Source organism: Papaver somniferum, unplaced genomic scaffold, assembly GCF_003573695.1.
Source record: "Papaver somniferum cultivar HN1 unplaced genomic scaffold, ASM357369v1 unplaced-scaffold_73, whole genome shotgun sequence".
Classification (NCBI taxonomy): domain Eukaryota; kingdom Viridiplantae; phylum Streptophyta; class Magnoliopsida; order Ranunculales; family Papaveraceae; genus Papaver; species Papaver somniferum.
In genome coordinates, this window is record NW_020650193.1 from 317,624 (window position 1) to 345,317 (window position 27,694).

At 37.3% G+C, this 27,694-nt stretch overlaps 1 protein-coding gene across 2 annotated transcripts; it reads right to left on the bottom strand.

The window, feature by feature from the left end:
* Positions 1–528: 528 nt before the first annotated feature.
* On the bottom strand, positions 529–6,212 carry LOC113344096. Of its 2 annotated transcripts, XR_003357655.1 has the most exons (3): positions 5,231–6,212; positions 4,565–4,960; positions 529–772 (listed from the first exon to the last, which is right to left on the bottom strand). XR_003357655.1 is itself a non-coding variant. In XM_026588136.1 (2 exons), exons 1-2 carry the CDS (start codon positions 5,549–5,551, stop codon positions 4,631–4,633), a joined length of 651 nt encoding a protein of 216 aa, XP_026443921.1. In that variant the 5' UTR covers positions 5,552–6,212; the 3' UTR covers positions 802–4,630. The 2 variants fall into 2 exon arrangements, 1 of the variants encoding a protein (XP_026443921.1); XM_026588136.1 differs by lacking the exon at positions 529–772 and having other exon boundaries at positions 802–4,960.
* Positions 6,213–27,694: the final 21,482 nt, after the last annotated feature.

Genomic DNA, 27,694 nt, shown 5'->3' on the forward strand with positions numbered 1-27,694 from the left:
TGACTTGATGTTGGACTCTAATTATGGACTACTTGGTGGAGATGATGGAGTTACGGAAGATTATGATATCTATGATGAATCAAATGATTTTGATTAAAAATGTAATGTTTGCGTTTAATTTTCATTCTAGATAGTGAACTTTAAAGTTGTGAAGTTGCTCCCCTTTTTCCAATTTGTACTTCATATAATGGCTCTTATGTTTTGAATGAACTTGTTTGTTTTTCTAAAATTGATGCATTTTAATGTTGTCTAATTTTGTGTGAAACAATATAAACTATAGATATAAATTTAAAATCGATATTTGAAACCGAGATCTCCCCGATACAATGTTGTACCAGCGTACCACGAAATTCAAAAACTTGCCCGGGATTGAATCTCAAACCTCCCAGATCGTTCACCTATTCACTAACCACCAAACCAAGCTTCCTGTTGTGATTAGTATTCAAACTACATGAAATATAGAAGTTACTAACGCAACAATTATTGAAAGTAAACACTTGCTTGCGACTTTTGTTAAATGTTTCCCGTAATTGAAGATTACTTGTAAGTAAATATACGTTTCAAAAATGAACTATGAATCTACGATTCACGATTCAACATACGATTCGATTCAAGAAAATGAAAAACCGATTTACGTGTCGATTTACGATTTAAAAACCTTGCTTGAAACCATTACTTCGAATACATTTTAACACCTTTTGCAGAGCCAAAACTTCAGCCTGATCTACATCTCTGACTGTTCTTGTCCAGGCCATGGCTTCCACGAATTCGCCTACATGATTTCGAATCACAAGAGAAAATCCAGCAAAGTTAGTACATGGAAGTATGGATACATCAAAATTGACTTTCAACCATGGATATTGAGGTGGCCTCCAATAAGTATTAATAACATTGCCTAATTTAGCTCTATTATTGTGCAAGTTACTAGACTTAGGATGAATGCAAATGTTATGAGCATAGCAGAAGGAGAAAATCTGTTGACTGAGAACCCCTGGAGGCTGACGTTTGCTCTCAAAAAACTGTATGCATCTGCTTTTCCAGATGAACCATAAGGTTATCACAGCCAGATTCATAAGATCACTTCTTTCTTTGGAGACCAAAGAGATAGGATCAATCCATGCTTGTATTTTAGCTTTTTATGTCTCCATATGCAGTAGCATTGTGAAAATTTTCTTGGGAAACACCTGACCAAATAGCTTCAGCGGAAGGGCACTGGAGAAGTAGATGTGTTGATGTTTCAACATGAGACATACACATTACACAATTAAGATTTGCAGGAGCAGCCATCTTTTGAAATCTTGCTGCAACAGGTAATATGTCTTTCACCAACTTCCATAGAACATCTGACACTTATACGGTACCCCTAAGTGCCAAATCAGTAACCACATCTGCTGTTGTTGTTTTGGAACCACTTGTTTAATCTGCTGACCCAAAATTGCCAAATAAGCTGAGTTAACTATAAACTGGCCATTTCTCGTAAGCGACCAACGAAGTTTGTCAGTGGCTGGCTGTTGAGGGATACTGATGGTTGCAATTTGCTGAAGTTGCTCATCAGAAAAAACTTGTTGTAACTTATCCAATCTCCATGTGCGGTTTGTATGATCAATATAACCATCTACAGTTGCATGAGCATTAGGAACATTAAGTACTTGATGTTGATAATTCCGTTGATTAACTGATCCAAACCATTGACCCTGTAAAGGAATTTTTGAACCATCGCCTATCTCCCAGATATGAAATATTTTAAGCCACTGCAACCCTCGTTGAATTCCATTCCATATCCAAGTGCCATGTTTCGTTATTACAAAGGATCAGAATTCCTGAAATATCTTGCCTCTAATAGTTGAACCCATTTAGCCTCCTTTTCCTGTATCATTCTCCGTGCTAATTTTGTAAGCAATGCTTCATTGAAACATCTTAAGTTTTTAAAACCTAGACCACCCCAACGTTTTGGATGATTTAAGTCCCTCCATCCAATGAAGTATCCACCTCTGTTAATCTGTTAATTCCACCAGTAATTGCGCTGTAAAGCCTCCATTTTCTTGATGGATGTATCTGGCACATACATACATCTCATTTGATACTGGGATATACAGCCTACCACCGCTTGGATTTAAGTGCTTCTCCCTGCATGGTTGACCAACTTACCCTGCCATTATTGGAGAAGAAATCCCATTTTATCCAATGTTTCTTCAAAGCAAGCATTTTTATTACGCCCAACAAATAAATGAATACCAAGTGTGTTTCCTTCAGTGGCATCCTTCTCATCTTGACTAGAGCTTCAATATCTTCTTTATCTAACTCACTCATATGATGACTGAAATGTATGCTTGATTTGCTTAAATTAACCATTTTCCCCGACACAGATCAGAACTGGTGAATAATTTGAAGCAAATTGTTAACTGAATTTCCCGATGCTGAGGAGAATAAGAGGCAGTCGTCGGCAAAAAACAGATGAGAAACACTAGGACCTTTAAGAGCTGGTTTAAGTGGTATTATTGCTCCCGAAACTTCAGCAGCCTGCAACATTCTGCTAAAAGCCTCCATACACATAATGAAAATATATGGCGATAAAGCATCACCTTGTCGAAGACCTCGTGTTGGTTCAAAATACGGTGTGGGAGATCCATTAATAATGATAGAAATTGAAGTTGTGCTAATACATTGATGTACGAGATGGCACCATTTTTCATTAAAACCCAAGCTTTGCATCACTTTGATAACAAACCCCCATTCCATACGATCAAAGGCCTTCGCCATGTCTAATTTAATAGACACTGCACCATATAATCTTTTAGTTCTTTTCATATAAGCAACTACTTCATGAGCGATGATGATGTTATCAAGGATATTCCTGTCAGGAACAAATGCTGCTTGCTAGGGAGAAACAATCTTATCAAGTAATTCTTCAGCTGATTAGCCAGAGTTTTAGAAATAACCTTGTATGCAATATTACACAAACTGATAGGTCGAAAATCTGATGGCGTTTCTACACATAGCTTCTTTGAAAATCTGTGTAGTTGAGTTGCTTCAGAAGCTTGCCTGAGTTAAAAAATTGTTGCACCATGGCTACCAGATCATCTGCCACTTCATCCCAACAAACTTGGTAAAATCCTGCCTGAAATCCGTCTGGTCCCGGGGCATCCCAAGCTCTGACCTGGAAAACAACTTGACGAATTTCCTCCCTTGTTGGTATTTTGGTAAGCTCCTCATTGTCTTATTGAGAAATACACGGCGCAAGTAATTTATAAATGCCTGACTCTTTTGGTGGATGACATGAAGTGGCAATTGTACTAAAATGCTGAAGTAGCAGATCTTGAATTTCAGCTCTTGTTATATACCAGTTACCATGTTCATCTCTAATGGAATCAATTTGGTTTCTTCTCCGTTTGTAATTGGCCCTGGCATGAAATTTTTTTGGATTTCTGTCTTGATTGTGAAAAACTTTATCTCTGGATTGTTGATAACTGATATCATTTTTAACCTGGTACCATGTTTAAGTGTTTGATGTAACTCTGTTAATTTGTCTGAAGTGGTGTCTGTTGAACTTTGAGCCAATCTGATTTGGTGCTGAGTTTCTAGAATTCGAGCATCGATATCACCAAAATGTACATTCTTCCATCTTTGTATGCCTTTTCGAACCTGAGTAAGCTTCTGATCAAATGTGAGATCTGGGTGCCCATTCTTGCTGAATCATTGACTTAAACGTCACATGCTTGGTCCAAGTTTCATACAAACGAAAAGGCTTATAAAGTTTAGCATAATGAGGGTTAGTTGATAATAAAATGGGAGCATAGTCGGACCCTACTGGGATAAGATGATTAAGAATGACATTTGGGAAAAGTGACATCCAAAGATTAGAAGTTAAAGCTCTATCTAATCAGGCCTGAGCCTACTGAGTAGTTTTCCAATGATTTGACCATGTAAATGGATGACAGGTAAAGGGAACCTCTTGAAGACCACAGTTAGAGATGATATTCTGAATTATAGTTGGAGCTGAGTACTTATGAGTTGAGAAAGATTTCCTATCAGAATATGATAAGGTAACATTTAAATCCCCTATTATAATCCACGGTAAATCCATTTGCTTGCCCATATCATCAATTATTTGCCATTGATTAATTCTCTCCTCATGATAACAAGAGCTATACAAACAGGTAAGTACCCATTGTTGATTCTTAGGACCAGTATGAAGAATGAAGTTGACCATATGATCTGTATAATGCATGAGTTCTATTTTAAATCCATCCTTCCATAACACTGCTAGACCTCCATCCCTATATTTGGTATTATGACACCAAACATTTGGGTAATGCATAGCTTGCAATAAGAAATGAGCATTTTTATTTTGTTGTTTAGTTTCCGAAAGAAAGATTATGTCAGGACTATGGTAGTGAATGTAATCTTTCAAGTGAATTCTAGTATGCTTATTGCCTAAACCTTGGACATTCCACGCAAGGATACACATTTTAAAGAAGCAGTAGGAAAATCGAAGACTATAGAAACAAGAAATAAAATGAAAGGGATGAAAGTTTAATATGGAATAAGAGGTGAGAGTGAAAACCTGATCTTCCTGCTCTGTTGAGAAGTTCCCATAATACTGTCCCAGAAGGTTGTCCCACTCTCCTTGCTAAGGGATTGGCCGAAAAAAACTTGGATACATTCTATGTTCACCCCCAAAGCAGGGTGATTGCATACATTCCTGATGATATGTACTTGATATTTGGGCTGGAACTGGATTCTGTTGAATAGGTACATGTACCGGAGTACTAGCATAACTACTGGTAGCTGAGCCTTCTCTATTTCTTTTGGGTCTTCTAGCTGTCGAAGATTCCGCACCTTGTTCAGAGACACTATAGATGGTGGAAACATGAAAACCATCCTCTGGGATTTGAAATGGCTTCTTTTCCAACCTTTTTTTATCCCTTGACTTCTTAGAAGAAATAAGAATCTTCTCTCCCTGCTTATACTTAGGGATTATTAGCTCTAGGGTCAATAACCTCACCAAAATCTTCTCCAAATTTAAATATATAGCTACCAATAATTTTCACATGTTCGGACTTATCAGAACATTATAATTCATTATGATCAAGAATGAGGCATGCAAGACAAGGTTTCTGGGTTGTCTTTGAAAATGGATAGGTATCCATTGAGTTACCTTAGCTGCTTTTTCTGCCATTAAGCCTCTAAACATAGGATTGGAGATATTAAACTCAATAAGAACACTTACAGCATTGGTATCAGTTGGATTGCCATCCTCCGGAATAAGCTTGAGTGGATTACCCAGTATACTTGCAACTTGATTCTCAACCTTAGCATTAAGAAACTCTGGCGGCAACTTTTTGATGTCAATCCAAAATTGCTGAGTAAGAAAATCAAGATTATCTGGATTGATGGATGTATTCCATTCTCTAAAAACAGCTAGGTAACCATCAACACTCCAAGGTCCTTCCTCCAACACTGTATTGTAACTATCCCAATCATAAAACCGGAAGATGAACAAATTGGTGGCCCGTCGTCTAATTTGAAAATGACCATGACCCGAAGCCATTGTAAGTTCCTTTGTCAGTTCCCATAGGAAATTCACAATGCAATAAGGCTAACAGACCACTTGTGCATAGTTGGCTGTAATTTGATAGGAAACTCTTCTAGTTTGATCATCTTCATCTAGGTTAGCGTTTTTGATTTTCTCTATGATCTCAGATACCTCCCCTATGGATTTTCTAGTTGACATTGAGAACGAGGAACATAAAAGAGATGAACAGCCAATTGAAATTAGACCATCCCCTATTTATATACAACTTACTAGACTTATATCAAATACGTGGTGTGCATCTCCTTTTGTTTCATCGGTTGTTGTTTGTGTTGGTCACTGCAATTGAAGTTAAATTCCTTACTTGTAAAGACTAGCACACCTGAGGAGTTTGTCGTTAGTCCTGTCGGGGTACATTATCGTCATCCTTATCTTATTGAAACCTTCAAGTGGAAAACAACCTTTAACAGAGTGAAAGATCAGATCCACCTAGCAATACCTGCTATACATGACTGAACACACATTAAAAGTTAAGGAGGTAAAACAACCAAAATTAAAAGTAGACTCCATTCAATTTGACAAAGACTAGACGGATTAAGTCATTAGAGGGAATGTAAATCAAGAAATTTAAGATAAGATCGAGTCAAATTGGAACTAAGTTGACCGATTCAATCTTCGAGTTAATCGCCTACTCAGTCGTCAGAGCTTTCTGGACAAGAAAACAAAACACATTAAATTTCAAGAAAATGTTGTGTACACATTATAGCAGGTGGCTGACCCACCGCTTGACTTGGTCAATATTAGGATAAACATCCTTTAGGGATAATCACGAATATACACCGCCATGTGTTCAGCTTCTTGAACTTTCTTGTACCGATTTAGTTTTGGTCGAGTACTATAAAAGGGACATGGCACTGGTCCTCCTTATAAGAAGCAATTGAAAGTAATAACAAAAACGAACTTTCATTTTCTATCTATCTAATCTACTAGTTCTCTGTATACATAGATTCTTTACCAAACGTATGTTAATTAAGTTTAGCCCATTCCCAAGGGGCAGTAGTGCTTATCCATCATTAGTTAACTAGTAGCATATCAACTAGCTACCGAAAATTGCAACACGTTATCAGCATGAATTGCTCGATAGCTACGGTGTGTTCGGTTAATCTATCAGAGAAGACGGGAGCAATATCTATAACTTGCGGAGATGATTATTTTTCTTTCCTCAATTCTTTATGTTTTATATTCATTAAATATGATCTTAACTTTGTACTGACCTATATTATTTTTGTTGTGGTCAGGATACCATAACGGATTAAAGTTTCGATTTGTACAATTAAATTGAACTTTATCCTAATTAAGGCGCATATATATATATATATCAACGTGATATATATTTTAATTTGTAATTGTTGGTAAGTATGGGATGATAAGTATCGCAACTCCGTGAACTTTGTCAATTTTCTTTATCATTCTATTATGGTACTAACGGTTTTAATACCGGTAAAGCGAGAAATTGTCGCATCCCTGAAGGATAGCGTACATTTGATTTTCTCAGCTTTTATAATCTCCAGAAATTTGAAATAATTCCACCAGAAGCTGGAATATTGTGTGGCATCGTATGGGTACAAAAAGCTCGCTCTGCTAGCCGGTCGATCCCAGAAGTGACCCGTTACAAAGTGCTATCCGGTTTCTATCAGCGGTCCCTGAAGTGACCTGCGACTGATATTGAGGAATTTTCCTATAAAGGGTGTATCCATTTGCACACTTGTAAATTAATATTTCGTCGATCCCGAGGACGAAAATGGAGATTTATTATGTTGGTACCATATTTGTACTTATGTTTTCTTTGTTTTGAGTTTTGTTTATTTTATTTACTTGTTTATTTTGTTTTGGAAATGGTGGATTCCCGAAGTAATCCATGAGACGTTGCTGACTCCAGAAGCAGTCCAACATGCAAATTGTGGTTTCCTATAGTAATCCATATTAGGCTCCAGAAGTGGTCCATGGATTCTAGGAATAAGCCATAAAATTTTGGGTTCTAGAAGTATCCAATGGTCACCAAATGTTTTTGTTGATGACTCCATTATATTTTCTCTCGTCTATCTGCACTAAAGGATATGGATTCCAGAAGTAATCAATCCAGTGTAGATATGGACGACAGAGATACTTGTCTCAAATTTAGGCAGAACAACAAACACAAATTTTTCAAACCATTTCTGTAACCTTGTAGAGGTTTTGGGAAATGTGAAACTCCATTTCGGGTCCGAATAATATGATAGACGGTTCTGGAAGAGCGTGTATCATTTTGGTGGTACAACAGTCATCTTTATTAACGCCTTCTAATATTCCGGATTCCTGAAGAATCTGTTGAGTTTTTGAAAATATTTGGCATTACCACCTTGAAATGATAAACGAGCATTTTTATGGAGTATTTTGTTTTTGTGCCAGAAGCACATCGTAAAGAAACGTAAGGCTCTCTTTTATGGGGTATTCCATAGGATAATTCGAATAGTCGAGTTCCATGTTGTCATTAGCCAGAAGTTTAATGACCCTTGAATTATTCATGTTCAGGCATGATCAGTATGGACACCAAAGTTCTACCAAGATAAGTAGACGATTCAAAATGCTCATGGACATACTTTACAGAACCTGAAGCTTCTATTAGATAAGGATGTAAAATTGTGTAATTGGTCCCTGAGACAATTAGTTGTTAAATTTCATTAACATTAACATTAACATTATGGTAACCCGCTGCTGAATCACCAACATTAACTCCTAGAAAGGATTCAAGGTGGAAATTGCAGGATTTATTTACCATGCAATGTGGACAATTATTTCAATACTTTAATGTATTGATAGACACATCTACTAGATGGTCTCTTGTTATATTAACACGTAATGTTAGATTTTGCCGAACTGTTTGTGCAAATCTTGTGGTTGCAGAGACTTTCCAGTTAAGTATTTATGTTGGTGGTAAATTGATAGGTTTTGATGCTTTGCCTCCAGTTGGTGTTATATCGAGCATATAGTTAGCACATGTGCGCACTCGACATGGTCTAGTTGAGTTCTTTGTTTAAGAATCTTTAGTTTATTGCTCGACCAACTATTTACCATCAATTATATCTTGGGAAGCAACCTTACAACTTACGTATTTGTTCCATAACGTCACCTAGCTATATATGTTGGTTTAGATTCATAAGACATTTAAAACCATGTGCTGGTAATGTCTTATTGAAGATGAGACTGTATTCCCGCCGTTAGGGGAAGGAAGTAAGTCATCGAAAAGGAACGACGTGAAAGTCTCATCTCTTGTCGAGCCTGCAACTATTTTTGGGATACTTTTTGTGTAGTTAAATTAAAACCCAAAAACTATCATGAACAGAATTGCCTTTGAAAATCAGGCAATTATGGAACCAGAAGTTTCCAGAAATGAGATAGTAATGTTTCCGCCATGATCAGGAAAACTAAAATGCCACCAGAAGTTGGCATGGAAACCCTCCACCAGAAGTTTGGCAAGAGTAGGGTTGATAACCTTAAAGGTTCTCCCACATTAGTCAGGGGGAGAAACATCACCATAAAAGGATGGTGCAAATTATGATAACCTAAAAGGTTTTCCCACCTTAACCAGGGGGAGAAAGACTGCCACCTGATGGCACGTATTATGTCGACAAATTTAAGGACTTTTCCCTTGAAGTCATAAAGATGACAGACACTACTTAAAGGTTGCAGTAAGCAATGTCGACAATTAAACAGGTTATCTGATTAAGTATTTATCCTGATCAAACAAAGTTTGGCTGTCGCTAGATATTGGCGTGAAACTATCTCAGTTTGTTTTCTCATACCAAGATATTGGATGTAATTGAGGTGTTGGAGATTACTCATGATTAAAAAAAATAACTGCAGTAGCTCTGGGAAAATATTGTTCGTCACTTGCTTGAGGATGCATACACGGGAAGTTGTCTCAGCAGGTTAAATCATGCATCTCGCAGTGACGAAGTCGTGTGTTAAAACACGCTTGAGGCCTGAATAAGTTCCTCATATATGCCTCTTAAAAGAGAATCCAATCACTTTTCTATATGCAGTGCTCTTGAAGAGAGACTACAGATAGTGCTTGTAAAGACTATCAGAATGTGATCAACATTCTCTAAGTTTGAAACTCTTTATTGAAGATGAAGATATAATAAATCCCTTGAAGTGGAGCTGGTACCAGTTTGTGAAATTTTCTTGAATATGCATGCAATAGAGAATGTGTTAGATCGTATATGATTGTCGATTACTGTTTACAATAGTGGTTGTGTACCCCTCTGCAGAGGAACATCGACATTGTGATTGGTAGGCATATGACATATTACCTCAAACTAAGGTAGAAGATGGAATCTCTCGAAAAAGAGAAAATGTTCGGATCCGACTCACACCATAAAATTGTGAGGCCTGAAAATTACAGGTTGGTGTTTGAGATTAATCGCAGAGAGAATAATATTATCGTTTTAAGTGCGATTGAGGGTTTCCCGCTGAACCCCAGGATTGGTTCTGTAAAACTAAAGGTATTCTCCTAATATTGATGCACCTTAGTGTGGTAGTCTCTGAAGGACTCTAATTGCATCTTGCTTTGTGATTATATTTGAGACTTTGAAGGATTCGACTTTTCCTAGACCAGGCAGCCACCTGACTTTGTGAATTACGTCATGTTTGAAATTTAGTCATAATCACCATCTTGAAGAGGACAAATTTATGAACAATCCTTGTGTATTTTATGTTCTTGGTATAAGGTTAAAATACGGATGACATGATGATATCATTGTTGGCTTCTGAAAGAACCCTTAGTAACGCTAAAATCCACGCTTGAACTAGATTTTTGAGATCTCGCTGAAATCGAAATATTTGCTCGACCTGAAGTTCGAGGACATGCTAGCATAATAAAACTTGCCTGTATATACCAGAGTATCTAGTTTTGATACTCGTAATACTTATCGTGCTTCTAAATTAGCACCATTACTGGGAAGTGATCGATCTATCTGATACGTACGTTAAATTTATGGTCCAGAAGTACCATATATGGATATAATGCATGCATTATCTTGTTGTTGTTCTAACTTTTGTTTTGCAAGTTACACTTTTAGAGGATGAAATTGATTTTACGGTACTTATGAGTTTACAAAAAGCCTTTCATTTTTATTTCAAAAGCGGCAAACTAAACTTGGTGTACAACGGATGGAGGATCTAAATGCGCGGTGTACATTGTTAGTGGTGCACTTGGCGCAAGACCTGCAGTCAATCCTCCATAAACTGCAAATGGTAAAGCAGTTTTTCTAAAGGCTGTAAAATGTCCACACCACCAACCGCTTTAAGAAGTCATGCTTCAGGAGGAGTAAACTCGTAGAATCTTTGGCTGGACTTAAACGCGTTGTAATATTTTCCCTTCTCCAAGGTTTTGTCCCGATTGGTTTTCCTTGTCAAGGTTTTAACGAGGCAGCATATGCGTGTTCAGCACCGTTATCGGACGACGTCCGTTGTACTCTTTTCCTTTGGTCTGGTTTTGTCCCACGTGATTTTCCAGACGAGGTTTTTAACGAGGCAACATTAGCACCGATGTGTCAGCATTATTATGAACTTTGGGCACTCAGGTTTTTCCCCAAGTGGTTTTCCTGGTGCGGGCGTTCAGGTTTTGTCCCAAGTGGTTTTCCTGACGCAGTTTTTTCAAACAAAAACTTTGTGGCGGTGACCACTCTCATTATAAGCTCAGGTTTTGTCCTAAATGGTTTTCCTGACGCAATTTTGACGGAGGAAGTATTTCACGGCAGTGACCAACCTCACTCTAAGCTCAGGTTTTTCCCAAGTTGTTTTCCTGATACAGTTTTAACGAAAGAGGGAATTCACGACAGCGACCAACCCCATTTTTCATCCTCAAGTGTTCGGTTTTTGTCCAAAGTGGTTTTTACGACGCAACACTGATAAAGGGAGAAAATTTACGGCGATCAACACCATTTTGAAGCCACCAAGATCTCATTCTAGTTAAATTTTTCTGGCAAAATTTTAACGAGACAGCGTTTTTTAATCGGTGGTCATCCAAGGGGGAGTAGGGCTGTCAATAGAAGAATATCCGTCGGATATTTGGATATCCGATATCCGACAGGTTAAGCATTATCGGATATTCGATATCCGAGAATATCCTATAGGATATAAAAATCAGATATCGATATCCGATAGGTTAAGCTATCGGATATCGGATATTTATCCGATAATATCCTGTAGTGACAAAAAATGAAAAGAATCTGTAATCAGAGATGAAATTCAAGTTATAGACTTACAGTGTAATCTGTAATCTTTAATCTGAGGCGAAATTCTCATACATACCATCTGAATTGTCTTCAAACGCATAAACAGTCATAAAACGTTACACTTAAGTAGTTATGTCTCTAAGTAAGTCTCTTACTCACACACATACATGAAAAGAAACACAAGCAAATGCTAAAGAAAGTAAAAACTGGAAACACAAAGTATGATAAGTATTGTGTGTCTCTGTCACTCTCATCTCCATCCTCTGACTCTCTTGTCTTCATTCGTCTTCGGTTTCCAAATTTTCCACATCTGCATTATAACAAGTCATTGAAGTCGACATTCATATAAGAATAAGATACTCATCATAAAAATTTAAAATTAATTATTCAAAAGTTAACTGATAAGATTATAACACACATTTATTCTCAAGGATATATAAATTTGTTGCTCGTGTAAGGTAGATCACCGGTCAGCGGAAATACCAGATGCGAATCAATTTGGTTAGCCCAAGTATAACGGCATCAGGTGAATGCAGTTGAATTTAAACTCTATGAGCTAAACACCTCAGTTGAAAAAAATGATGCGTCTCACTAACTCTCATATGAAAATCAGGCAGTGCCAACCTGAACTAGGCCGCGTGTTGACTCGAACTTGCTCAACTTTCGCCTACCGCGAGTGTTTCTTTTTTTTATAATAGCGGCAACATATATGGCCCACAGTATTCATTTTCTAGCCGTATTATTCAGAAATTTGTAAAGAAAACAAATGTAGGCCACGCGTAGTTAAAACACTGCAAGTCTACCAAAACTGCTAAAGTAAGTTGGTGTCTAGTCCACTGTTGTGTTTGTTTTCCTATTCACCATTTTGGCACAACTGCTACAAGTTAGAATCAATCATAACAAGAAGGGAAAATAGTTACCAAATGTTGATCAGGTATTTGCATTAACGAAGAATCATGAATAATGGAGATGATAGGTACAATGAACTAAGAAGAATAATAGATGAAACTATGCATTGAATTTAAGAAGAAAAAAATGTTACCTTCTTCACAAATGAAATCTGGCAACCAATCGCTTAAGCATAACAATGCTTCAACAACCTCTGGATCCAATGAAGCTCTTTGTGTTGTAAGCACTCTACCACCTGCACTGAACATTGATTCGGATGCCACACTGGTGACTGGGATAGCCAAAACATCTCTTGCCATCTTTGCAAGAGTTGGGTACTTAGGTGCATTTAGCTTCCACCAACTCAAGATTTCAAACAAATACTCATCTTTTGGTGAGCCTTTGTTAAGCATTGGTTCTTCTAAATACTTGTCCAACTCAGATTTCTGCACCTGAAAGTCAATGTTCTCCATCATAAAATCAACATATTCAGAATCACATACTTCATCTGGATTGTCTGAATCCATCATACTTGAGATAGGGACAGAGATGCGGCCGCCAAAATAGTCATCTGCATTTGAGTTTTGTGAATCATACGCATTGAAAAGAGATGTCAAATGTGTTTTGAATTTTTTATACTCAACTGCATATCCAGTTCCATACAACTTCTTATAACGAAACTCTACCCATCTTGCCTTGTATCTAGGATCTAACACAACTCCGATGCCCATAACCAAATTACTTTCAAGCCAATACGCATCGAACTTCTCCCTCATCTTCAACCCCATTTTTCTGATATACTCATAATCACTGTCTTCCCATTGTTTGATGCACTTGTTAACTTCATAGACCCCATTATAGTACAGATTTGCAGTTGGATACTTCATCCCTGCAAACCTGGTAGAAATATCATTAAACACCTACAAATAACTACCCCTTGTTCCCACTCATCTTCACTTGGTATACAGTCGAATTCATGATCAACGACAGCTAATCTTTCAAACCCTTTTTTTAACTCGATTGCATTCTTAAGCATAACAAAAACTGAGTTCCACCGAGTGTCCACGTCTATACTAACTGCCTTTCCAGACAACCTAACCTGTGACACTGCCAATTCAAACCTCTCTTTCCTAGCTTGTGAAGCTTTAACATACTTAACACAATCTCTAATTGATTGCACAAACTTAGCAGCAACTTTCATACCATATAGGACAACCAAATGAAGAATGTGGTTGGCACACCTCATGTGAAACAATTCCCCATCAAGAACTAGAAAATCCTTACTCTTTAGCCACGAAATCAAATTTGTCATCATAACACCATTGGCAGCAGCATTATCAGCAGTTAAAGCAAGGAATTTCCTATCTATGTTCCATTCAAGAGTACAAGTTTTGATACATTTTGTGAGAACATCTCCTGTGTGTGGTGATGGCACTAGAATATAAGCTAATGTTTTCTTAACCAAATTCCATTCATCATCTATGTAGTGGCATGTCACACAACAATACCCATCTTTAGTATGCTTAGCAGTCCACATATCAGTTGTAAGACTACATCTAGAAGTCAACTTATCCAATACTAACTGTAATTCTTGTTTCTGTTCATGAAAAAACTTCATCAAATCACTTCCAGTTGTGTTTCTACTCATGATCTTAGCAGCAGGGTTCAAAGACTTGCAATACATTCTAAAGTAAAAATGTTGAGCCATGTTCAGAGGGTAATCATGCTTAGCAATCATTTTAATCATGTATTCCCTAGAAATTGCAGGATCATACTTCCAATTAGCTAGTTTTAAAGCTTTGTTACCTGCTGTTTTCAGTGAAGTAGAGATCTGTTGTTGTCCAGACTTGTTTTGTGGTCTATCTAGGCAAATCTTTAGATGATTAGACAACCTTGTAGTACCACTGATACTACCAGCATCAACTATCTTCTTGCAATGATGGCATGTACCTAGTACAACAGCTTCCCTCGCATTCTTTTTATTGTTATATCTTACTTTACAATCCCTTTCAAATTCATCCCACACTGATGACCTTGTTGATCTAAGCTTTTTCTTCAGAGCAGTTATCAGTGGATCCTCACCAGCTTCTCTATCTTCATCACCTGTATCAGAGCCTGGCATGTTATCATCAGCTGGGTTCTCTTCTGGTTCTGTTGATCTCCTAGTGTTACTAGTACCAGGTGTTGAGCCAATTGTTGAAGCTTGAACACTTTGTGATTGTGAACCATCCCTAGAAATGACATCATTTGATTGACTTTGAGGTAAAGGGGTTGACTTTGAGGTTGCAACTGTCTTGCCCTTGGCTGGCTTTTTAAACATTTTTGCAATTGCCTATATTAAAAATAAATACAGAGTAAGCATTCATAACTATCAACAGTAAATACTAAAAAGCATTCATCTCAAACTTGAGGTAATCTGGATATTAATTCATACAATTAAGCTTGAGGTACTCTGGTTCTTGAAGTTCTGAACTAGTAATAGAAACAAAAATAAGAGGGATAACTACAATTCGGGTACCTTGCAACCTAACATAGATAAGCACTACTATATCAAATAAAAGTGAAACTAGTCATCCCGACCAGAAGTCACATGAATACATATGGAAGCACACAAAAACTCCAGAAACTAACTCAAAAAACCAAGATACATCATGTGAAACAATGTCTAATACTTACCAAACAGCAAGTAAGAAATTTCACAAATAAACCTCCACTTTGTGAAATAAAGCATACAATTTATACATACATCCCAAACACTCGAAACAGATCCAGAGAAAGGAAATCAACATCTACCATAATCTAAAAGAACAAACTAAAGAAAGTAAGAATCTGAACATTCAAATATACAGGAGTAACAAAAAGCATACAATCTGAACAAAAGGTGTACTCAACAAAATCCGACCTTTCAAGTCCTTAGAACTGCAATTGTACTCTACAAAACCTGCACGAAAACACAAACCATACTTTAGTAAGTGGGTTGCAGACAGCTAAAATTTATTCCCCTTGGTGTCAACATTGACCCAAATAAAGAGGAACGTCTCCATCACCTAAAAGCCATCGTTATTTTTACTAACAAACAATTGAAGAACACCTAAAAGGAAGAAATTAATGAATCATATGAAACTAAAGGAAGATCATCGTATTTCATTAAGGAGCATTATATACTTACAAAATTTGATTCCGTATTTGAAATTGATGAAACCCCAATTTCTTCTGCAGATTTTTCTTTGATGCTGGTTTAAGCGGAGATAGATAGCTTTCTGTGGAGAGAAAATACCCCAATGTTACATTTACAAAAGTAGAGCAAAGAGACATACCTCAAAAGTAGGGGTGTCAACGGGTCCGGGTCCTCTCGGGTATCACTAGATCCGGACCCGGACCCTACTTATAAAGGTCGGGTCCGGTTCCTAACGGTTCCGGGTTCGGTTCCTAACGGTTCCGGGTCCGGTTCCTAAATTTGTGGACCCAGAACCGGACCCGTTTAAATACCCGGGTACCCGTCGGTTCCGGGTACCCATTGGGTCTAAAGAAAACTATTTAAAAAAATTCAAAAACTTAATATATTTCTCTTTTTAGCTTGAATTTAAGTAATTTTTATAAGAAATTATTATTATTTCTTATGAATGTACTAAATAAAGATTAAATGTAAGAGAAAAAATTTAAATGAGTAAAATATCAAAGCTAAAACTATAAAAATACTTATAATTTTGCTAAAAACATGAATAAAAGAATGAATAAACGGGTACCCGATACCCACGGGTACCCAATGGGTATTATCCATTTGGACCCGTTCAAATTCGGGTCCAACCGGGTAATTACCCGCCGGGTCCTAAGTAGCTAATGGGTCCAACTTTAGGACCCGGAACCGGACCCTAATATACAGGGTACGGTTCCGGATCCGGGTAATGGGTACCCATTGACAGCCCTACTCAAAAGTGAGTATGCAAAATCTCACCTTCAATAAGAACTGAACACATACAAAATACCCGTAGATAAATAAAATGGATACGTTGCAAGGTGAGATTGAATCACTCCAAGAGTTCTTGCCTTCATTGAGTTTGAAAACTCATAATTATGAAACGGTAAATTGGAAACTCATAATTAAGAAACCCTAATTTCATAAGAATCGAACATAGAAATCGAACATGGAAATAGAAGATAATCAGTACCTGATTGAGCGGGTGAGTGATTGATAAGCAAAGCAATTGAGTGAGTGATTGATCGAGAGTGATCGAGAACTGAGAAGAGAAGAGGAGGAAAAAAAGAAAAGGAAATGACTCGGTTCTCGACTGAATTGACTGATAATCGATTGAATTGACAAAATTACAATTATACCCCTAATTCTATCGGATATTAACCAAACGGATATAGCCCAGTCCGATATCGATAGGTTAAGGAAGAAATATCCGATAAATATTTTTATCTTATATCCGATATCCGATACAACGGATAAAATCCTATAGGATCTCGAATAATCGGAAACGGATTCCGCATATCGGACATATATTGACAGGCCTAAGAGGGAGTGTTGCGTACACATTATAGCAGGTGGCTGACCAACCGCTTGACTTGGTCAATATTAGGATAAACATCCTTTAGGGATAATCACGAATATACACCGCCATGTGTTCAGCTTCTTGAACTTTCTTGCACCGATTTAGTTTTGGTCGAGTACTATAAAAGGGACATAGCACTGGTCCTCCTTATAAGAAGCAATTGAAAGTAATAACAAAAACGAACTTTCATTTTCTATCTATCTAATCTACTAGTTCTCTGTATACATAGATTCTTTACCAAACGTATGTTAATTAAGTTTAGCCCATTCCCAAGGGGCAGTAGTGCTTATCCATCATTAGTTAACTAGTAGCATATCAACTAGCTACCGAAAATTGCAACAGAAAACAAAATATACAATCAACTAGGGCAATACGGTAATTTATGGGAGCAACTTGGGGTAAAAAGTAAGAAATATCTATTTTCTTCTGTAACTTAGTAATTACCGCCTTCCCCTTCTCCTGTGGTTTTCATGTTCTTTTTTTTCTTTCAAAGTACCAAAAGGTGCTGTCACAAATTTTACTTTTGTGTTTTAATTGGTAAAATCAAAGCTTCCTTTGTTGTATGGTATTCTTTATTGGTGGTAATTGAAATTATTAACATTAATGCTACACGTACCTCCCCGTAAACCACACCAAAACCGTGGACGTGAGTGTGGATGGTGGGACCCATCATCAGGAAGTTAGCAGGGGCCATTAAAGGGTGAGATGGGTTCACCACCTGAGTCTAGGCGGTTTGGGAGGAGTTTTATGGGGCGGCCTGTTTAGAATTTTTGAATTATTAATAGGAGAACTTCAGACTTTTTTACCTGACGTTTTTAGGGGTCATCCCAAAGGATTTAGGGGCCATCAATTTATATCCAGCCAAAGACTCTAGTTAAGGGGTACCCTATATGATATTGAAGTTACATAAATGCCCTTCTGGTAAAACTGTATAAAAACCAAATCAAAAACAATTCTACTCATTTCAACTCTTCTTCTTCCAGTTTCATATTATCTTCCGATTGTGGAAGAAAAAAAAATTTCCTCGTTCAACCGAAACATCGCCGCGAATCGTAAAATCAAAACATCGTCGATTCGATTATAAAACAATGGATAAGAGAAATGAAACCCACAGACCTAGAACCAAAAATGTTGCTCGGGGTATCGATCCAAATACTGGAATTTTAGCAAGAAATAAAGAAATTCTTGCTGCAAATGAAGAAGAACGCGAAGAACGCGAAGAACAAGTACCCGGCAATGTAGTCGGTGGTGGCGATTCCGAGACTCAAACACTTCGTCAACTTCAAATGGCCCCAATTAGGTAAGAATCTATCATTTTTGGAGTTTATTTCGCTTTAATTCGTCGAATCGAGAAAAACAATTTCTAGGATTTTCGGTTATTTATCCTGATTCGGACGATGTGCATGCTCATTTACTTCCGAATGTAGTCGTGTTCTTCATTTTTCAAGAACATCGACAGTATTCGGGAGAAAGATTTGATGATTATCTGCCGAATATTGGTGGCCATATCTTCCTGGATACAAACTGCTAATAATCGGTAGTTTAATGAATTTTTTGGCTACCGAATATATTTAAGTAGACACAAAGTATTCGAAGAACACTCACTACCGAATGTATATATTGAAAAAATCTCAAAATTTATGATATAGGAAAAATCCCATTTTGGGGCCAGTATTTATTCGGAAGACAATATAATGTTTTATACCTCCGATTGTGTAGGATAAAATTTTAGAGTTTCTGAACTCCGGTTGATGAATATTCGGTTGTAAACGTGTTTAGTTATATTCCGATTGTTTTTCATTCGAAAAAAATATGTGTCTTCTTACTTCCGAATTTGTACATTCGGGTTATAGAGGTGCACTTTTTCTTCCGATTGTGTAGGATGAAAAATTTACAGCTTCTGAACTCCAATTGATGTATATTCGGTTGCAAATATGTTTAGTTAGCTTCCGATTGTTTTGTATTCGGGAACAATATGTGTCTTCTTACGTCCGAATGTGTACATTCGGGTTATATTTCCATACTTTGTCTTCTGATTGTATAGTTTGTAAATATTGTTCCTTTCTTTATTGTTTAGACAAAGTCGAGAAGGGAGGAAGAAAGTGACAGCTAGTGCTAGGAGGGAAAGGAGTGCCAAAGATAATTCAGGTGCTCAACAAAGAGAACAAGAACAAAGCAGTCAACAAGGAGTGAAACCAACTGTTGAACAACAAGGCAGTGAACAAGGGGTGCGACCAAGTGTTGAAAAAGCCGCTCAACAAAGTGCAGGACCAAGTGTTGAACCAGTTGATCCAGTGGCAAGAGTAGAAGAAGAAGGACAACCAAGTGGTACCCAAAAATCCAAAAAAGGAAAAGATGTTGTAAGGAAGGATATTGCTAAGAAAGCATCACATCTTGTCCCTAAGCACTTGAAGAAGAAGAGTATTCCAGCAGGCACAATCCTTGGACTACCAGCGGATGGAGGAAAATTGCTATTTGGATACAAAGACTCATGGGCCAGAGAAATATATGAAACCGAGGTAATAAAATTACTATTTTTTATTAATGTATTGTCTATGTGTTATATCGTAATACTTGTATTAATAGGATCATCAAGATGCGGTCCGTCTACTCAAACCTACCGCCGCACCAACAAAAATGCTTGCGTGGCCTTTATCCGGTGAATGTGAAAGGTTCAAGACAATTGTTTCCAACTCGGGGTTAGCTAATGCCGCCGAGAATTCATTGTTGGAACATGATCGTGTGGCCATATCGGCGTTCGTGGAGAGAATGTATCCTGAGACCGATACTTTCCATATGCTGTTTGGGGAGATGACGATCACCCCGGATGATGTTGTGCAGATTCTTAACCTTCCCGACCAAGGCACAACTGTGAAGTTTAACTACACAAAGCAGTTAAGTTGGGCACAACTTTATTCTCTAATTAACAAGTGCTTAGGTTGGGATGAAGAGACAACAACAGCAGAGTTTAGGAGGCATGCAAGTTACAGAACAAGACAGATCAACATTACATCTTTGATGAATATGTTTCGAGGCACCTTGGAGAAGGAAAAGAATGGAACGTTAACTGATGAGCAAGTGAACCACGCTGCCACCGCATATCTCCTTTGTGTATTGGGATGTGTCATATTCCCCAATACTTCTGGCAACCGGATCGACGCCAACCTTATACAACTTTTGGATCCTCTCCGTGAAGTCGGTGACTATTCTTGGGGCACGGCATGCCTAGCATTCTTGATGGAAGAGTTGAGAAAGGCTTCGAGGCTAGGAACCTGCCAAGTTGCCGGGAATGTGGCTCTATTGCAGGTTTTTTCTTTAACTCTATAAATCACTCTATAGTTATTCAGTAGACAATACATATGATGCATATCCATAACTCCAAATGACGCATATTCGGTAGGAAATTATCCATCTCTTTTCCCGAATGTTGGTTATTCGGTGGTTAAGTACTTACTTTGTTTTCCGATTATATACAATCGTAAATATTCTTTTGATATTAGAACCGAATATACAGGCCAGAAAAGCTATAGGTTACTGAACTCCAAATGACGCATATTCGGTAGGAATTGATCCATCTTATTTTCCGAATGTTGGTTATTCGGTGGCTAGGTACTTAATTGTTTTCCCGATTATATACAATCGGAAATATTCTTTTGATATTAGAACCGAATATACAGTCCAGAAAAGCTATAGGTTACTGAACTCCAAATGACGCATATTCGGTAGGAAATGATCCATATATATTTTCGAATGTTGTGTATTCGGTGGATAGCTACTCAGTTTTGTTTCCGATTATATATAATCGGAAATTATGTTTGGAAATTACTACCGAATATACACAATCTATTTACTAAAACTTGGTTTCTTATGTATATAGGCATGGATCTATGACCACTTCCCTATCCTGAAGTTGGCCGGAGAGAACCCGGGGTGGTGCAAAGGTACTCCTAGAGGAACAAAGTATATATTTGAAGACAACCGTTCTAGGATAAAGGAGCAGCAGTTGATTCGCATGAGGGATATTTTGGACCAATTGAAGGCCTCAGACGTATGCTTTGATCCATACAAGGAAGATAGAGTCAGTGGGCATATAAATGTTCGGTCGGACTTGTCCCTTTATTTTGGACCATTGTGGCACCCCACAGGATATGTGATGTACAACCCCTCTAGGGTGATGCGACAACACGGGTATATACAACATCAACCTCTGGAGAAAATGGGGGATTACTACAAATTGGAGTTGGAGTTGTGTTCTTCTAGTGGTGACAATCTCACGATTGTTCACACAGGCCCACCTACTGTTCTTGATAACTGGGATAAGAGGAGTGACTTCATTATCGACACTGGTAGACGAACCATCCGAGGTGATGAAAATTCTCCAGACTATATGAGTTGGTATAACAAGGTATCACATCCTTTAGTTATCCGTGAAATCAAATCCAACACTACTGCGGCGGGTTCAAGTTATAATTGTATCATCAAAGACAAACCAGCTGGTTATGATAGACTGGTGCGTGTTCTTATATTTTTGTTCATTTTATATTATTCCTATAAATCTTAGGTAATTACCGTTTGATGTTATGTCATTACGTATAAAAAACAGGTGAATAGGTTCAAGTGTGTTTCCAAAATGTTAACTGCATGCTTGAAGAGCGGAGATCCCATGCCAGCTGAGAATATCAAAGAGGCTAGAGATCTAGTTGATAATATGGATAACGAAGATTATGCTGCCCAGTTTGGGGAGAAAGTCACGAAGAGGCATCAGCCCAAGGTGGCAGTATCAAAGACGGGTAAAAGAACTCGAGCTTCATCGAGCGCTGAAGCTGCTCCAAATGAAGCTGCTCCAACTGAAGGTGCTCAAACTGAAGGTGCTCAAACCCGTGGTCGTGCAGGACTGGGAGGTAGTCACGGTCGTAAAGTAAAGAAGAGCAGATAAATGACAATGATTTTTGTTGTACATTCGGAAATTTGTTTGGGTAACTAAGTTAGACAAGTTCAAATGACAATGATTTGTGTGGTATATTCGGAAGTTTTGGTAACTAATTTAACTTCCGATTATTTCAAAGACAAAATTTGAAAAGTATAAGTTTTTCCAAATTCTGATTTTTGGGCCATTGTACATTCAGAACTTTATAAAAAACCTATCCTCCGAATATCACACGTTCAAAACAAACCACGCCATGGCTCCAGGTGGTTCCAAGGGCCAATATTGAAGGTTAGACATCCCATATTCAGAAGTTTTGGTAACTAATTTAACGTCCGATTATTTCAAAGACAAAATTTGAAAAGTATAAGTTTTTCCAAATTCTGATTTTTGGGCCATCGTACATTCGGAACTTTATAAAAAACCTATCCTCCGAATATCATAAGTTCAAAACAAACCACGCCATGGCTCCAGGTGGTTCCAAGGGCCCATATTGAAGGTTAGACAGCCCAAATTCGGAAGTTTTGGTAACTAATTTAACTTCCGATTATTTCAAAGACAAAATTTGAAAAGTATAAGTTTTTCCAAATTCTGATTTTTGGGCCATCGTACATTCGGAACTTTATAAAAAACATATCCTCCGAATATCACAAGTTCAAAACAAACCACGTCATGGCTCCAGGTGGTTCCAAGGGCCAATATTGAAGGTTAGACATGCCATATTCGGAAGTTTTGGTAACTAATTTAACGTCCGATTATTTCAAAGACAAAATTTGAAAAGTATAAGTTTTTCCAAATTCTGATTTTTGGGCCATCGTACATTCGGAACTTTATAAAAAACCTATCCTCCGAATATCACAAGTTCAAAACAAACCACGCCATGGCTCCAGGTGGTTCCAAGGGCCAATATTGAAGGTTAGACATCCCATATTCAGAAGTTTTGGTAACTAATTTAACGTCCGATTATTTCAAAGACAAAATTTGAAAAGTATAAGTTTTTCCAAATTCTGATTTTTGGGCCATCGTACATTCAGAACTTTATAAAAAACCTATCCTCCGAATATCACAAGTTCAAAACAAACCACGCCATGGCTCCAGGTGGTTCCAAGAGCCCATATTGAAGGTTAGACAGCCCAAATTCGGAAGTTTTGGTAACTAATTTAACTTCCGATTATTTCAAAGACAAAATTTGAAAAGTATAAGTTTTTCCAAATTCTGATTTTTGGGCCATCGTACATTCGGAACTTTATAAAAAACCTATCCTCCGAATATCACAAGTTCAAAACAAACCACGCCATGACTCCAGGTGGTTCCAAGGGCCAATATTGAAGGTTAGACATCCCATATTCAGAAGTTTTGGTAACTAATTTAACTTCCGATTATTTCAAAGACAAAATTTGAAAAGTATAAGTTTTTCCAAATTCTGATTTTTGGGCCATCGTACATTCGGAACTTTATAAAAAACCTATCCTCCGAATATCACAAGTTCAAAACAAACCACGTCATGGCTCCAGGTGGTTCCAAGGGCCAATATTGAAGGTTAGACATCCCATATTCGGAAGTTTTGGTAACTAATTTAACTTCCGATTATTTCAAAGACAAAATTTGAAAAGTATAAGTTTTTCCAAATTCTGATTTTTGGGCCATCGTACATTCGGAACTTTATAAAAAACCTATCCTCCGAATATCACAAGTTCAAAACAAACCACGCCATGCCTCCAGGTGGTTCCAAGGGCCCATATTGAAGGTTAGACATCCCATATTCGGAAGTTTGGGTAACTAATTTAACGTCCGATTATTTCAAAGACAAAATTTGAAAAGTATAAGTTTTTCCAAATTCTGATTTTTGGGTCATCGTACATTCGGAACTTTATAAAAAACCTATCCTCCGAATATCACAAGTTCAAAACAAACCACGCCATGGCTCCAGGTGGTTCCAAGGGCCAATATTGAAGGTTAGACATCCCATATTCGGAAGTTTTGGTAACTAATTTAACGTCCGATTATTTCAAAGACAAAATTTGAAAAGTATAAGTTTTTCCAAATTTTGATTTTTGGGCCATCGTACATTCGGAACTTTATAAAAAACCTATCCTCCGAATATCACAAGTTCAAAACAAACCACGCCATGGCTCCAGGTGGTTCCAAGGGCCAATATTGAAGGTTAGACATCCCATATTCGGAAGTTTTGGTAACTAATTTAACGTCCGATTATTTCAAAGACAAAATTTGAAAAGTATAAGTTTTTCCAAATTCTGATTTTTGGGCCATCGTACATTCGGAACTCCATAAAAAACCTATCCTCCGAATATCACAAGTTCAAAACAAACCACGTCATGGCTCCAGGTGGTTCCAAGGGCCCATATTGAAGGTTAGACAGCCCAAATTCGGAAGTTTTGGTAACTAATTTAACTTCCGATTATTTCAAAGACAAAATTTGAAAAGTATAAGTTTTTCCAAATTCTGATTTTTGGGCCATCGTACATTCGGAACTTTATAAAAAACCTATCCTCCGAATATCACAAGCTCAAAACAAACCACGCAATGGCTCCAGGTGGTTCCAATGGCCCATATTGAAGGTTAGACAGCCCAAATTCGGAAGTTTTGGTAACTAATTTAACTTCCGATTATTTCAAAGACAAAATTTGAAAAGTATAAGTTTTTCCAAATTCTGATTTTTGGGCCATCGTACATTCGGAACTTTATAAAAAACCTATCCTCCGAATATCACAAGTTCAAAACAAACCACGCCATGGCTCCAGGTGGTTCCAAGGGCCAATATTGAAGGTTAGACATCCCATATTCGGAAGTTTTGGTAACTAATTTAACGTCCGGTTATTTCAAAGACAAAATTTGAAAAGTATAAGTTTTTCCAAATTCTGATTTTTGGGCCATCGTACGTTCGGAACTTTATAAAAAACCTATCCTCCGAATATCACAAGTTCAAAACAAACCACGCCATGGCTCCAGGTGGTTCCAAGGGCCAATATTGAAGGTTAGACATCCCATATTCGGAAGTTTTGGTAACTAATTTAACGTCCGATTATTTCAAAGACAAAATTTGAAAAGTATAAGTTTTTTCAAATTCTGATTTTTGGGCCATCGTACATTCAGAACTTTATAAAAAACCTATCCTCCGAATATCACAAGTTCAAAACAAACCACGCCATGGCTCCAGGTGGTTCCAAGGGCCCATTTGAAGGTTATACATCCCATATTCGGAAGTTTTGGTAACTAATTTAACGTCCGATTATTTCAAAGACAAAATTTGAAAAGTATAAGTTTTTCCAAATTCTGATTTTTGGGCCATCGTACATTCGGAACTTTACAAAAACATTATCCTCCGAATATTACAAGTTCAAAAAAACTGTTTCCTGGAACCAAACAACACCATAATCGGAAAGAAAGTTGACTCATAAAATAACCGAATATTACAATCGGTAGGTTGTTTAACAAAATAATCTACCGATTTCGTATAATCGGCTAGTTTTTATATTAATAATACTCCGATTACATCCATTACATAAAGTTCAAACGGCCTTAACCTTACAATTTCGTCAAAAGCACCTAAATCCATACTCCTAATTGACCATAAAATTATTAAAACAGATCATAACTTCCAGTGACCATAGAAATTGTCCCTCTTGATTTTGTAGCATCCTTCATGTTCAAATCGTTTCCCGTAGAGGTCCGCATACCGGCGATCCGCAAGATTTCTCTGAAATTACGAATGAGTAACAAGTTAGTACTAACTTCTGTTAATGTGAATTGGAGTTACGGAGATACTTACTCGTTTTTCATACGTCCACCAAGGAAAAGTGTTCCTAACAAACCGTTCCTCATCTTCAAGTTTGTCAATCTCCTTATCTAGCGCATTCTTTCTCATCTTAATATCATTGGATGATCTTCGAATTCGATTACCATCTAAGGCCTCAAATACCATTAAGATATGGTTCCATATCTGCTCTTCGGATTCCGATTTGTGGAGCTTGTGAACACGATCATGAGTAGTTACCACAACCCACGCTCTATAAATAGCACAATCTTCTTCTTCGGCAAAAGCAATATCCATGTTTTTTGTTATGAAAATTAAAACTGAAGAGAGGAAAGAGTTTGGTGCAATTGGGGTGATAGATATGAGTTTCTTTATATAGGTTTAGGGTCCAACGGCTCTTTTTGTTTTTCCCAAAAACTCCAACGGCTAATTTGACGAAAGTTGAATGTGGAGAAACCAATAATCGGTAGGTATTGGATTTAGCATATCTACCGATTATGGTAGCTTTCAAAATTTGAATTTGCGGAAACTTATAATCGGTAGGTTTTGTAATATATTTAACTCCCGATTAACGCTGAATCCAAAACACGAACCAAGAAATACTGCACCTCGTATAATCGGACGTCTGGCAAATATTTTGGCCTCCGATTGCATTCGGAGGGTAACAATGTTATCATATCCTCCGAATATATAAGGGTAATTTCGCCATTACGAATTACGCGAGATAAGGGCTGGCTACATTTTCCCCTTGGGTGACCTTTTTTGTTTTATTGTTGGCCCCTAAATCCTTTTGAGTGGCCCCTAAAAACGCCAGGCTTTTTTACTCGATTGTTATAGAATAGAATTAATCTTGTTACATGTGGTTAGAAGTTGACTTAATGATTAGTCGATTCACCCACTGTGTTCTGAGTAGGTTCAGTGACTCGGTGATTGGAATCACTCGGTGTCTTCGTATTTCTAACAGGTACTCTGTTTTTTCAGCAAAAATCATATTTTGAAAGTGTCAAATTTGGTCCAAGTGGAACAATTAAAAGGTTGAATGGAGATCAGTATGTTCTACATGCATTGAATTGAAGTCAAAGTATCATTCATTGATTTGTTATATTGGGTTTTGAGGGTTCAAAATGGATTTTATTTTTCTTTCGAAATTTCAATCTGAAAATTCTTTAATCAGGAATGATATTTTTCGAAATTTCTTTCAATTTGCGAGAGAATACGATGATCAATTGATGTTTGCTGCAAAAAATTTGAAGAAAAATGATAGAGAATCGATGAATTTTGAAGAATCAAATTTTATTTTGAAACTCAATTTTGAGGACCAGACAAAATCTAATGGAGTCGCGCTATAGAAGTCCTCCTAAATTCGGCCAATTAATGTTTGTGTGATTGAATTGGATTAGCCAAATAAATTTGATTCGTCCTACTTTTGAGTTAGGTTTGGTATTCCAGTGAGTAATAATAATTAGGATACTGTCGAAGAAGATTGGAATTGGGGGTAATCGGTAAATAAGTTCAAAATTAAAATCAGAGTTTTTGTTTCTCTCTTAAGCAATGATAGTGGTGGTGCTGGTTTCTTGAACTCAAGGAATGTTAGAGGTGGTTCTTGAATTGAAGGAATGTTAGAGGTGGTGCCGTATCGCTGATGGTATTCTGGTAAATCTGGATGAACAATTCATTGATAATTATGTGTGGTAATTAGGTTAGGGTTTTGATAATGGTTTGTGTGTGATGTTTAGATGG

Coding starts and splice junctions, on each gene's coding strand:
- LOC113344096 (XM_026588136.1), bottom strand. CDS start 5,551: ATGGCTTCGGGTCATGGTCATTTTCAAATTAGACGACGGGCCACCAAT. Junction 4,961..5,230: donor ATCCAACTGATACCAATGCT/GTAAGTGTTCTT, acceptor AAGTATAAGCAG/GGAGAGAAGATTCTTATTTC.